The sequence below is a fragment of the Manacus candei genome, unplaced genomic scaffold (genome assembly GCF_025592945.1).
Source record: "Manacus candei isolate 608988 ecotype Guabito, Panama unplaced genomic scaffold, ASM2559294v1 h1tg000010l, whole genome shotgun sequence".
Taxonomy (NCBI): Eukaryota; Metazoa; Chordata; class Aves; order Passeriformes; family Pipridae; genus Manacus; species Manacus candei.
Genome location: NW_026138058.1, coordinates 986,533 through 1,000,696, shown reverse-complemented (window position 1 = coordinate 1,000,696; position 14,164 = coordinate 986,533). Strand labels below are relative to the sequence as shown.

The following is a 14,164-nucleotide window of genomic DNA, read 5'->3' as shown; positions in this document are numbered from 1 at the left end:
GCGGCCAGGAGGGCCAGTGGTGTCCTGGGGTGCATCGGGAGCAAGTCAGCAGGTCATCTGCAGGTCGAGGGAGGTGATCCTGCCTTTCTGCTTAGCCCTAGCAAGGCCACATATGGAATGCTGTGTCCAGTTCTGGGCTCCTCAGCACAAGGAGCTACTGGAGAGGGTCCAGGGCAGGGCAACAAAGATGATTTGGAGTCTGGAGCATCTCTCTAATGAGGAGAGACTGCAGGACCTGGGTCTGTTTAGTCTGGAGAGGAGAAGACTGAGAGGGAATCTCAGCAACATGTACAAATACTTCAAAGGCAGGTGTCAGGGGGAAGGTGACAAAGTCTTTTCAGTGGTGTCCAGTAACAGGACAAGGAGCAGTGGCCATAAACTAAAATGTAAGAACTTCCACCTCAGTATGAGGAAGAACCTCTTTCCATTGAGGATGGCAGAGCCCTGGAACAGGCTGCCCAGGGAGGTCATGGATTCTCCCTTTCCGGAGACATTCAAAACCCACCTGGACACATTCTTGTATAACCTGCTCTACATGGCCCTACCTTGGCATGGGGCTAGATGATCTCCAGAGGTCACTCAGCCTTTTTTCGTCAGATTCTCCAGACCAACTTTGTAGCCCTCTGCTGCACCTGTTTCAGGAGCTCAGTGTCTCTTAGTCCTGAGCAGAACTGGGCACTGCTCTCCAGGTGAGACCTCACCACGGCTGAGTGAGGGGCAGGGTCACCTGTGACCTGCTGGCAATGCTCCTCCTAACGCACCCCCAGACACCATTGGCCTTCCTGGACACTAGGGCACACCAATGGTTGTCTTAATTCAGCCTCATGCTTTGATACCAGTTTGGCTTCATCAAATCTTAGTGCAGTCATTGAAATATTGGATAAAGAAACTGAAACATCTTGCTTTCAGGAAACCTTTCTCAACCAACACAAAAAAACTACTTATTGCCCTGGAGACTGAGTTTCATTATGGTCAGTGGAGAGATCTCATTGTGAACCCTTACAGCTGGTACACCAAAGGGAAGCTGAGCGGAGTGAATCATCATTAAAAACTTCTCCAAATTAAAAACTCATCTCCAAATGTAATGTAAACAAAGAATGTAAGTAGACATATGCATAATGTAACACTTTGCTGCAGGCCTATGATTTAATAATATGAAATGGTTTGCCACTAGCAAACTGAAAGAAAAGGTTTAAGAACACAAGAAATGCTACAGGGTAGAACTAAATATAAGCAAATGAGGGTCTAGAGAATATTTTGTAATCTGACAGATGGGCTGAAAAGCTTCTGACACATCACTGGAGGAGAATGGCTGCAGGGAATAGCCTGTGGTGCTGTAACACCTCTAGCCCCATGTATGTCAGAAAGAAGTACAGCTGCATTCCTGAACTATATGTGTTGCTCAGTGACAAAATAAGTTTCACTCATTACCTGGAGTTGTCTTGACCATGCAGTATGTATCCTCCCTTTTCTAAACAAGAAAATGTAGAAAACTGACAAAGTCCAGTTTTTAGAGCTAGCTGTCAGCCTCTGGGGCCACCTGACTGCAGAGGGTATCCAAGACACAGCTGCTGGTCCCTCAGCTCTGCTGGCAGCCTTCACCCTTCTGCACATCAGGGGCACCAGCTGCCTTATGGATGTCTGTCACATCCAGAAGAAGCTACAGGAGCACACTGAAATCTTTTGCTGCAGTCTGTGCACTTTTTCCAGACAATACCAAAAATAAATATGATAAAGGGCTCATATATGCAGTTGTATGACTTTAGCTCTCTACATAATTTGATTTAGAACCCGCAAGAAACATTATGCTGAGGTGGTGAGGACATAAGCTGAAGAGTCTGACAGGATTTGTGTAACACTGTCTCTTTTAGGCCAGTGAGCACCATCGCAGTATATCAGATGCACACACACCTGTCTGAGAAGGCACCGAATGACACTGAATGTAAAGTAGCTTAGCACGAAAGTGTGACAGAATCATCTCCCCCTTTCTTAACTGCCCTTCAGCAATGAATTTGGGAACCAAGATCTCAGAACTGGACTGCGAAAATCATAACAGGTAATTTCATTTCAAAATCAAGGTGATTGCATTCGGAATTATTTTTTTAAAAAACAGCACAAGTCTCGGCTTTCTTCCACATATTCGTATTTCTCGCATTCGGAAATGAGCGGGGCCTGCGGGCGGGGCCTGCGGGGTGACTGACAGCGTGGGGGGCGGGGCCTGCGGGGTGACTGACAGCGTGGGGGCGGGGCCTGCGGGGTGACTGACAGCGTGGGGGGCGGGGCCTGCGGGGTGACTGACAGCGTGGGGGGCGGGGCCTGCGGGGTGACTGACAGCGTGGGGGCGGGGCCTGCGGGGTGACTGACAGCGTGGGGGGCGGGGCCTGCGGGGTGACTGACAGCGTGGGGGCGGGGCCTGCGGGGTGACTGACAGCGTGGGGGCGGGGCCGGCTGTGTGACTGACAGCGTGGGGGCGGGGCCGGCGGGGTGAATGACAGCGCGGGGGACGGGGCCAGCTCGCGCTCTTGCCCCCGCCAGCAGCCCGCGACGTCACACAGCCCCCTCCGCGCAGTGACGTCACTCCCGCTCCACCCTCACCCCGCGGTGACGTGTGTGACATCACAGAGTCAGACACTATTAACAATTTGCCCACAGGGTTACGGGGAACGAGATGGGGGCGACGGGCCAGATCCTGTCTGATTGCTGCAAAGCGTGGACTGTGTCAGTTTTCCTAAGAAAGGATGTTCTGTGGTCGATCTTTTTAACTTTCAAGCCCAAGAAGCAAGAGAGGCCATGAAACTTGTTGGCCCTGTTAAGGTTTAGGACTGGATGTGTCTCAATGATCTCAGCCCTGGGGGAGGGTACCACACCTTGGGTGGAAGGATTTCCACTGGCAATGAGCACAGGGAATACAGAATTTATGGCCCACACGGACATCTGGCAGAACTCCCAAGATGAGGAAGGCACTAGTAAAGACAGCTCAGGACCTGGGCTGAATCAGCTCCCACTGGATACAGGCTGATTCCAACAGGGGTAGATCATGAGCACTGACCCTAGAAACCCCCCAACCCAAAGGAAGAAGAGAAAGACTGAGCACGGCATCAATTAGCATGAGAAGTAAGAGAGTCATTAAACAATGGAATATAAAGTATAAAGAGAGCGTGATTAGACATTGGAATGGGCTGCCCAGAGAGGTGGTGGAGTCACCATCCCTGGAGGTGTTTAAGAAGAGGCTGGATGCGGACTCAGTGCCATGGTCTGTTGACAAGGTGGTGTTGGGTCATAGGTTGGACTCAGTGACCTTAGAGGTCTTTTCCAATCTAACTGATCCTGTGATTCTGAAATTAACAACAGAACTATGTAACTTGTAGCCAATGGACATTAACACCTTTGTTTGCTGAAGTGTATAAACAGTGACAGCTTTAGACAGTTGGTATGCTGGATTTGTGGAAGCGTCCACCTTCCACCCCCCACAGAATAAACAATGTCTCCTCTCTAAACCTGACTCTGTGAGTTCAGAGAGCTCCCAAAAATGTCCCTCTTGCTGTCAGCCCCACTGGTTCTCGTGACACCACATCCCCTCCCATGACACCATATCCCTCCCCCACAATGGTGACACCTCTCTCGTGCTGTCACCAGGTAATGCGGGGCCAGGGAAGGGCTCGGGCAGCCCAAAAACACTCCGTCTAGTTTTCAATCACCATTACATTGGCCCACCCTGCCCCTCTCAGCACCGCGATGGTCTCCGGGCCCTCATGGCCTCGGCCATCGCACCCTCACACTGACACAATCACGGGGCGGCTTCTGGCGCTTCCACAAAGTGTTTCTTTTTCACAAACCCAGCGGGTCCTGCATGAGGCTACAGAGGGGCCCCCCTGCCCTGCCCAAGGGCCAGGACAGCGACTTCTGCAGGGGTTTTGCAGGATGCCCGTGGGTGTCCGTGCTGGGAGCTGAGGGGATGCTGTTCCGGGCAGGGGGGCTGTGGCCACAGGCGTGAGCAGGGCCCAACAACCCCTTCCCTTCACCCCATCCCAAAACAGCCTCCTTCGCCTCCAGGGCACGGGCCAACATGTAGCTGACCTTCCTCTGGTGGGCCAGGGCCTCCTCCTTGTCATTCACCTGGGGGTGTTTAACACAGAAAGGAGAGAAAGACGTTGGTCAGCTCAGAGCATGGCGCTGTTTGTAAACTGCATGTGCTCCCCCCGGGGGTCATGGTGAACAAAATACTGACCAAATCTATCAGCATCTTCAGGATCTCGTTGGGGTTGTCCAGCTCCTCGACCCTCCTGCAGTCCCCACCTGAGGAGAGCAGGCTGGACAGCTTTTGACCCAGATTGTTCTTGTTGCTTTGTAACTTGAGACGCTCTAAGGAAAACAAAAGTACATGAGCTGTGGAATTCATGGTAATTAGTTTTTAAACAGTAAGTAGCCTGAAAAAAACACAGGCCATTTGCAACATTTCTAAAAATATTAAAATACATTAAAATTATGGGTCGTATGCGCCAGACTACAGAGCTTGAAAGCGATGATGTTGCTGTAGGGGAAGTCAGGGTGTTTGCTCTTGTAGTACCACATCCCAAGAGTGCTAAAGAAATCTGGGAGACCAACCAAACTTCTAATCCTGGCAGCTCCAGGTCAATTACCAACACAGATATATTCTGATGTCCCATTCCTAAATCCTGCAATGGTTTTGACCAGGACATAAGAACTGAAATACTTCTCTTTATTCCTTTTTTTAAAGAATAAAAGGATTAGTAGAATTCGTCCTATTTTACAGATTCGAATTCTTCCTCTTTTACAGAGGGCTTTGTAACTCTGTAACATATTAAGTGTAAGAATAATAATCAAAAGCAAAATAAAAAGCTAAATTGATTTTAAAAAACAAAAAAAACAATAACAAAACAAACCACCACCACCAACAAAAAAACCCCAACCAAAAAAACCCATAGAAACCTTAAAGTTCATCTAGTCCCACACCCTTCCACCTGGCTTTTCTCTGCTGTTTTTATAACAAGCATCTTTACCAGCCAGATATTATTGTCATCTTGTGTAACAGCTTATTTATTCCACCATGTTTTCAGTCAGATAGTGGAGTTCATACATGTGTAATTTTAAAAAGGGTGCAGTAAAGGCCTGGACTGGGAGCTCCAGTGTCCTACACGACCTGTATATTCCACTTACACACACGCACACCCTGCATTTCACACGTGAAACTCACGGCAGAAATTCCTCAATTACAAAACACACTATTTAGTATCACAGTGAGTATTCACAACTTTGTTTTTTCTTGACTCTTCATAAGCCCCCACCAGCAGCTGAGCCACAGCCACACATCTCACAGGGTAAGAAGGTGCTCGAGCCACGAGCTCCCTCCTTTTGCAGCCAACCTCCCAGACCCTCGGCTGGCCCAGATACCAGTGCCTCTCAGACGCCTCCAGTTGGCAAATTTAGTTTCCTTCTTCATCTTTATCCCTTCTGCAAGTCTCAGGGCTTGGTCCTTCCTCTGCATCAGCTGCTGCTCAAAGGCAATTCTGAAGGCATCTGCCATGAGAAACGCTTCATCCTTACTCTTCTTCAGATTTTCAGTCTGGGTTTAATCCAGGGAAAATTTAAAGTACTTTAAGCAACTTGGAAGCAAAAGCAAATATAAAGTATGTATCAAGACGCAGACAACTTGTAAATAAATATAATCAAGGAAGTAGCAGGAACCAAATGAAGAGTTTTCCTGACATATTTTGAGATGTGTTTAAAGTCCTTTCTATACATATGCACAAACCAGCTGCCATCTATGCTGACAATCATCTCTGTGTATTTACCTCTGTTCATCTCTGCACGTGCAAAAGAGATTGAGGGGGGCAATAACATCCTGTGCCAGCTGGGCCAGGAGCAAAAGGAACAAAGAGAATGAAACTTATGTCAAGGATAATAACTTGGGTACAAAAGGGACAGGACAGTCCTTATTTTCAAAACCAATAAGTCAACTGGAACTTCTGCAGCAGGACCACAAGAACAGTTTCCACATTTGCAGAATCAAATTAAAATAAAAATTCTGAATTCACAGAATTTCACTAAATTTAAAAAAAAATTAAGTGCTTGAAAGTCACATTATTGATTTAAGCCTGAGGTAAATATATACTTTCCAGCAAGATCAGCTTCCTGACATAGCTGTGGGTGCTGATGCCAACCCAAGGGAGGGGTGGAATGCACGTCAGGAAGGAGGAGGGTCAGTGGCAGTACACACCCACAGTGTGTACATTTATGGAGTGTATACACTTAGGGTGTGTTTTCCTTTTATAAAAAATATGGGAGGAAGGAAAAAGAATGCAAAAGATTTTTTTGTTGTTGTTGTTATTGTTTTTCCTACTAGTAAAGCCAAATAGACACAATTACAATGCTTCTACCGGCAAAAGCCAGGGCATTACAAGCACCACAAACAAACTTTACACTATTTGTAAATAGCGTAAAGCCCTTCTGGCTTTAAAACACCTGAGTTTGCTGGTTTTGAGCACCCTGACCCCTGTCCCCCCCCGCCAAGCCTCGTTACCTCTCGCTTGAGATGAAGGAGCTGCTTCCGAGTGAGAGCTGCCACCTTGGCACAGGGGCAGGGCTGCCCCTCGGAGCTGCTACAGGTGCAGGCCCCAAGCACCGCCAGCTGGAAACCCAAAACGAGCCACCCATTAGACATCCCACCCAAACCAGCACCGAAAACACCACACAAACCACCACACAAACAGCCCCAAAACACCCCACAAACAGCTCACCAAAAGGAGCACCAAAACCACCACCCAAGTGTCCCATTGCACCCCCAAAAACGCAGCACAGGGAGGGTGAGAGTCAGGGGCAGCAAAGGGGTAGGAGATCTGGAGGATGGCTTCTGGCTCACAGTGTTTTCCAGACAAATCCTGACAGCCTGGGTGTGCTGATCCCCACAGCCTCACCAGAACACTTCTATGCTAAGCAAAGCATGAGGAATTGGGTTTAAATGTCAGGAAGAAGAAAAACAAGCATCATGGCTTGTGAAAAACTGCTCAATGCTCCTTCTGTCTCCTCTTTCTTTGCAAGGCAGACAACAAAGTAGAAAATTCATGAACAGGCATGCAAATTAGGTAACTAAGTACTAATTAGCTAAAAATGGCTCCAAAGAAAGAGATAGGTAACAAGCCAGCAAATTTTCTCTATGTGTTTTGAATACAAACATATCTCTGAACCAGCGAATTTGAAAAACACATAAATACTTACTTCAAGACCTGTAAAATCAGTAATGTCACTTTTATTCAACAACATGTTCTCCTGAACAACTTTCTGTTGTTTTACATCGAGCATTGCAAGGAATTCCAAGCACTGCTGATTCAGGACTACGAAATAAATCAAAGAGATTAGAAAAATCTTCTGCTCTGATTTCTTAATTTCTGAGTTTAACTGCACCCAAAGCAAAGCATTCTATAGTTCAAGCATCAGTTTGGGAACCCGATGAGACAATGTACAAAATCATATTCCAGTTGTTTTTCTCTCTGTGTTTTCCCAGAAATAATGACCCGCTTAGACACCATTTCATGTATTACTGGGCCTCAGGTCTAAGGGCTCATCTCATTGTACACTCACAAGTCAGCCAGCTGGTCTGCTAGAACATTGGGGAAATAATTATATAAATCAGCTATTTTAAAGGTTTTTGGGAGGCAAAAATAAGGGAAAGGGACTGGAGCCCTCTGACCCAGCAGCTGCTGTTACTTCCTTTCCAATTTAAAGAGGGATTCTGCATATCCACTGACACCAGCTGCCACTAAAAACACACTTCTTCCCACAAGAAGCTTCCTTCATAGCTAAATCATTAATTACTCCTGAGAAACAGTGCATCAAGAAGAAGAGCTGTTGGTGGCTTACTTGCATTTTCAGCTTTAAGTGTTTTAACTTCTTCTGTCCTCAGTTTCAATGCTTCTTTAAAAGCTGCATTTTCACAGTATATCCTGCAGAAGTTAGAAAAAAAGGCTTTATTATCTTGTAAGAAAAAAGAAGTTTTAAAATGGGCACTCAAATAATTTAAAAGAGCAATCCCATTAAAATGTCATATCTAATATTTCTGCAAATTAAAATTAGGATTACTGGAAGGATGGAAGAAAAAATAAAAAGTGAAAGGAGTATTTGGTTTGACAAGTTTTTACCTATGGAGAATTGTACCAGCAGTTTTCTCACTTGTAGTATTTTTCATGGAAAAAGTGGTAATATTTTCCCGTAAGAATGCCTGTACCAACAATCTGTAGTATGTTGTTAGAAGCAAATTTGGTAGCCAGGAGCCAAAAAGCACTGTGGCAGTCCTCCTGAGCCAGGCTAATGCATCAGGTTACACCAGTGTGTGTAACCTGCTCACCCCTCGTTGTGCAGGTGAGGGAGCAGAACCAGGAACCTCCACACTCACACTGAGGTTTCTCAGATGCCACAGGCTGTTCAAACAGGCTCACCCTGGCCATGAAACCACACCCTCACACAGCCAATTTAATCCAGGTGTGTTCAAGTGAATGTTAAAAAAAAATCATTGATGTGTAAGTAGACAGTGCCAACAGCTTCTGGGTTTAAGAAGAGATGGGTTCAAGTGCCCTGTTCTCCTTGGAAACTCAAAGCAAGCAGTAATTATGAACCTCTGAAACATTTGCTAGGAATCTCCTACCTCCTTGAAAGAGCAAACTGATACTGGACATGTGACAGCTCAGCTCTGTAAACTTCCTGCAGTCTGAACCCTGTTTTCAAGGAAAGCTGTGCCCTCAGGGCTTGCCAGCTGAGCAGACACAATGTGCACTGACAATGCATTTTTCTGTGAGGTATTTTAGCATTTTCCTCTTGAATAGAGCAGTGGCATCTGAAGACCTAAATGTCAAAGCAGTACAATTTATTTGGTGCATCTCCTCAGCTGTCAGTAAATGCATGGCTTTGTTAAAAACTAAATAGTCTGAATTACTTCACCTGAAAAAAAAAAAGGGAAATACACATTGTTCTCATCTTGCTATCTTAGATATCAGAAAACCATTTTGGAAAGCAGGCTGAGCCCCTGGCTTTCAGTTTTCTGAAGTTATGTCTCTGTTTTACGACAGTCAGCACCAGTTTTGTTGTTCTAAACTGGGCAGCTACACTTCCAACCTCCTCAGGCAGGAAAGCCAAAGGCTTTTTCCAGAGGTATCCCTCAACAAGTGTAAGTCAACAAAAGAAAAGTTTGTAAACTTTTGGCTTATTCCTGGATTCTAAGTTGAAATATTCTAAATAAAAATATATACCGAATATTAATAACATCAGCAATAATGATAAAAAAATAATTACAATAACAACTCTGATGGTGAGACTTCAGAGATACAATTTCTACTTTTCCATAAGTGAGTCTGCTTGTCACATTTTTCAAGGTCTGTTATACATTATTAGTTTAGTGCCTCTGGCACATTCTTGCCCAACCACACCTGCTGTCCACCCAGAGTCACTCTTAATTAAACAAAGAACCAGTTGATCAGCCTCTCTCAAAATCCTTCTATTTTACCTGTACTTATGCTCAGATCTACAATCCAAGAAAATAAAGCAATGATTAACCAGGAAATTATATTTCCACGTGCAGGCACACCCCATTATTTTCTATGCTCATTTACATTTAAGGTAAATAAGAATAATCTGCCTCCAGCTGGTTGATGTAATGGGATGAAAATGAAAGCTTAGCCTAGCAAAGCCAGCCTATAGACACGCTAAATAATTAAGACAACAATTTTAGTAGTTTTAACTGAAAAGTACAAATGTGACTAGCATGAAAATAAAATAAATCTTCTAAAATTTGGAAGAGAATTAGGAAAACACAAAACCCCCAGAAAACCTGATGAAACAAGTTTGGAACACAAAAAAAGATGACACATAGCATTCAATGAAATTAAAAATGAAAACAAATATATACACAGTGGAAGTAAAATACCTGTCGTATTTTTCTGTCCATGTGTCTTCTATGTTTTTAAATCTATCCTGATCAAATTCAATTTCCCACTGCAAAATATTTATTTCCTGTGGAAAGAAACAAACCTGCAGCAGCACATTACAGGCTTCCCAAAGAAAGGAAGAAGAGAAATCTCAATGACCAGTGAGGATTATTTGTTAATAACAGAATTGGTGCCAGACACTGAAGTGACCTATGGATCCCACACTGTGCGACAGGAGGACTGTGTTAATGCTTCCAGTGGGCTGTAACAAAACCAAACCCACACTGTCACATTTGCCTGTCATCCTTCTGATCTGTGGAAAGGCCATACAGGAGGAGAAACAAAGGACAAAACTCAGTTTGACACAGCAGCTCCATGCCACCTTCCTCCTCCTCCCCATCTTCCCTATGAAAACTTGGCACATGTTTCCTAGACCCCTTGGGAATTTTCAGCTTAATCCCTGAAGAACTGAGCAACTCACTGTGAATGACCAAAACCCACAACTAACACCAGCTGAAAGTAAAGGAAGAACTCTGGTAATTTTTAGGTATTACTTGCACACTCTAAAAAATAAGAAGATCCAGATCAAAGCAGCGACACATTAACGTTTCCCCATTCCACTAAATAGGATAAGAACACTTTCCTAAAAGCTCTGGAATTAATGGCAGGTTTGCATTGATTTAAATGAACAGTCTGTTAATCCCTCATTAATAGCCATGGGCTTCCATGTGTAAAGGATACACACCCTTACCTTCTCTAAAGTCCTCTTTTCTTCCTCAGTTTTTTGAAGCATTTCTTTTGTATGACTAGTGGCTTTATTAAATACTGCCTAAAAAAAAAAGAGAGAAAAAACCCCCACTGTCAAACACTGTCATTAAGTTCACTTAATTTGGCTTTAGACACATGTTCAGTCCTACACACAGAGAAGTTCACATCCTTCGTTAAACAGGAGCGTGCAGAATGACAAACGTTACAACTTGCTTGTAAGCCCTAGTGGGCTCTGATTCCAAGTCACTAAATTGCACAACAAACTTGTGTTCCAATCTCTCCTATTGAAAAATGCAGCACAATTTAAGATGAGATCACGTTGTTCTTCACAGGTTGTCCAGAAAATCCCATCTTTGAACACTTGGTTACAACACGGTTAAGCCGTTGATCCAAGTGTAACTGGCTGAAAATGTCTGAGGGCAGAAACTGCTCAGCTATAAATGGGTTATGCAAGGAGGCAGAAAAGCAGGAACTGATTTCACCAGAGTTCATTGTGACAGTGACCAACAGAACTATTGTAGACTGTGAGCAAAAGAATGACCTGACATTTAACCCACACTGTCCTCTAGGACAACAGATGGAGGAGTAACTAAAACACTTTTGACTTGCAGCAGGATTTCAAGCCCTGGCAAAATCTATCACATAAGGGACTGAAAAAATGGCCTTATTTTTATGTTAAATAGATAAATCCTGAAGGATCCTCAGAGATAAAACTGCTACAACAGTAAAGTTTTCTTCCCTAACCACATCAGATCTGTGGAGAAAAAGCAGCACATTGCAGCAGCCACATCTGCAGACACCTCCAGACTTAGTGCTTTGAACTGCAGCGCTGGGAAATCCTGGTTTGTGAGGTTTGGATGAGGAGCAGCAGGAAGGGTTTTCCCTTTTCCTTCCATCACCGCCACCTACCCAACGGTTTCTGAACAACTCCTACCATGCTCTGCAGGATTCTCAGGGCTTCATCTTTTCCTTCAAGCTGCCTTTGACACGCTTCAAGCTCAACTTTCAAAATTTCAACTTCCTGAAGCAAAACAGAATAGGGACACTGAGTACAGGCCAAGGTAATCCTGCTAAGATTCGACTGTAGCAGCAAAGTGAATTTGCCCTCTTCTGTTTTTACCTCCTTGACTTCTTTTCAGGGGCTCCCCTGAGGTTAGAGAACACAGAGCAGATAAACTGTGTATTTTCACAGCTGAGCTCAGCTGGCTGTGATGCCAACACACCAACACATTTAACCACATTTGGAACTCCAAAATGTAGGAGTTAACCACCTCTCAACAAAAATGCAGACTAAAAAGCCAAAGATTGCTTACATTGCAGATATTCAGGCCCCAAAGCTTAATAAAAAATAACACCTGCTAAAGAAGTATATTACTTTCAATATTCTCTAGTTCCCTCAAAATACCTTCCCCACCCCTCAAAAAGCCCCCCAAAACCCCAACAAACCCCCATAGTACAAATAGCACCTCACACTGTGATTTCCTGCTGTAAAATTTAATGAAGATTCCAAGTACCCCTCTAATTTCAAGAGCCTGGATCCATGCCAAGATCCATGCTCTAGCCATGCCAAGATCCTCTTGCTACATTAAAAGGAAATGCAGATTTGGGGAGTAGCACCCTTGGCACCATTACCAACCTCTAGAGCTTCCTGAAGTCGTTGCTTTAGTTCTTCATTTGACATTTCAGTATTAGATTCTGTAGGATTAACAGGAGATACTGAATGATGAGATACTATAATATCTAAAGAAAAAAACCAAGAATTTGCTTTAACCTGAACACAAGTAAAATGCAGAGGTGAATTTTCATCTTTGTGGTTTGTTTTACCTTTTTTCTGGAGCTAATAAACAGATTTAAGAAATACATAAATATTAATTTCAAACACAGTGCTCACAGTTAAAGAAGTGAAATACAGGAAAAAGGTCAGTTGTAAAGACAGAAAATAAGGACAAATATTTTATACTTTCCTTTGGAAAAATTTGAAAAATTCCTCTTGATTTAAAAAATAATTTAATTTTTTAGATTGTTTTAAGATTGTAACTTTTCAACAACTGCAGTCAACACAACAGTGGCTGGCACTATGTAGAAGTAAGAGCAGTTTTAAGACAGCTCAGTTTATTGTGGCATTGGGATAGTGGGGAATTGTTCTGAAGGAGAGAAATAAGCAAATGATGCAGAAATACCTCAGTCAAAACACTAAAAATGTAAAGGAAAGCAGCTGAAGTGTAATGAACAGCACTGCCTACACCTGATGGTATTTACAGCAGCGTTTCCTTCACAAAGAAAAAGATGAATGCCAACATAGGTTCTGAAAAGAACTTTTTAGCCCAAAAGGAAGTCAAATCACAAATTTCAACTAAATAGCAAATGAGATTTTCGAATATTTAGCCACAAGCTCTAGAGAGGATACCTGAGAAGACTTAAAGTTACTTAAAAAAAGCAGGAATCCAAGCAATTCCATTCAATTTTATGTATGTATGTAGAGAGACGGCCACCACAGGACGCTCTTTGCTAAATGTCACTTTAAAAAGCAAAAACAAACACTTTAAAACCGGGCGTTTTACACTAAGAAGGGCCAGAGCCTCGATCTCTGAAAAGCAACTGTGCCATTAATGTCCCGGGGGGAAGGCGGAGATTCCCAGCAGGCACAAGACGCACAGGCACTTACTAGAATCCTTCACCGACTTCGGCAAATGGTTCAAATTAAACTTGATGACAATATGTGAATCAGCTGAACGGCTCAGTTTATCTAACAGAGGTTTTTCCCCGGTGAATAATTAACTTCCCAATTACTCTTACCACAGCTGTTCTGCCGTGTGGAACTTGCAGCAGGTTTTCTGAGTGATCCATCGTAAAAACTGTTTCGTTTTGGACCAGGAAGAGCTGCAGCATCACTTTCTTCCGCTCCCTTTGCTGACAAGAGGGAATTACAAGCCTTTCCAGATCCTTTCCTGGATCTAATTGAATAGGGATTTTGTAAGTTTTCCCCTTCATAAACACCTCCAGGTCTTCTCCCAAGGCCGTTTCCCAAGTCTCCACATGTCATGTCATCCTCCTCTCCCTCCATCTTCTCCTCCTGGTTTTGCGTTTGTTTTTTGTTTCTTTTTTTTTTTTCTTTCCTGACCGAGGGCCCTTCACCACGGCCAATGCCAACAGCACCTCCTGAAAGCGACTGTTTTATCTAGAAGAAAAGGAAAAGCGTTTATTTAAAGCAGCAGGACGACGCTGCAGTGAGACACACGGAGCCGTCGGTGCGCGGCCGCTCCCCCGGCGGGTCGGGGCTGCCAAAAACATCGCTCCCACCCCTCGGTGGGAGCCGGGGCCGGAGCGGCAGCGGGGGCAGCGCCTCGCTGAGACCCCCCTGGGTCTCCCCGGCCCCGTTCCCGTCCCAGAGCACCCCTGGATCCCCCCCGCACCCACCTGCGCACCCACCGGCACAGGGCGACGCCGGTCCCGCCTCGGGG

The 14,164-nt window shown here is 44.5% G+C and overlaps 1 protein-coding gene across 1 annotated transcript; it reads right to left on the bottom strand.

Moving 5' to 3' along the window:
• Nucleotides 1-3,750: 3,750 nt before the first annotated feature.
• Nucleotides 3,751-14,147, bottom strand: CCDC125 (coiled-coil domain containing 125). Its single transcript, XM_051777302.1, has 12 exons — nucleotides 14,121-14,147; nucleotides 13,500-13,881; nucleotides 12,340-12,398; nucleotides 11,638-11,724; nucleotides 10,687-10,764; nucleotides 9,935-10,020; nucleotides 7,879-7,961; nucleotides 7,237-7,352; nucleotides 6,542-6,649; nucleotides 5,413-5,584; nucleotides 4,229-4,362; nucleotides 3,751-4,116 (listed from the first exon to the last, which is right to left on the bottom strand). Exons 2-12 carry the CDS (start codon nucleotides 13,765-13,767, stop codon nucleotides 3,829-3,831), a joined length of 1,479 nt encoding a protein of 492 aa, XP_051633262.1. The 5' UTR covers nucleotides 13,768-13,881; nucleotides 14,121-14,147; the 3' UTR covers nucleotides 3,751-3,828.
• Nucleotides 14,148-14,164: the final 17 nt, after the last annotated feature.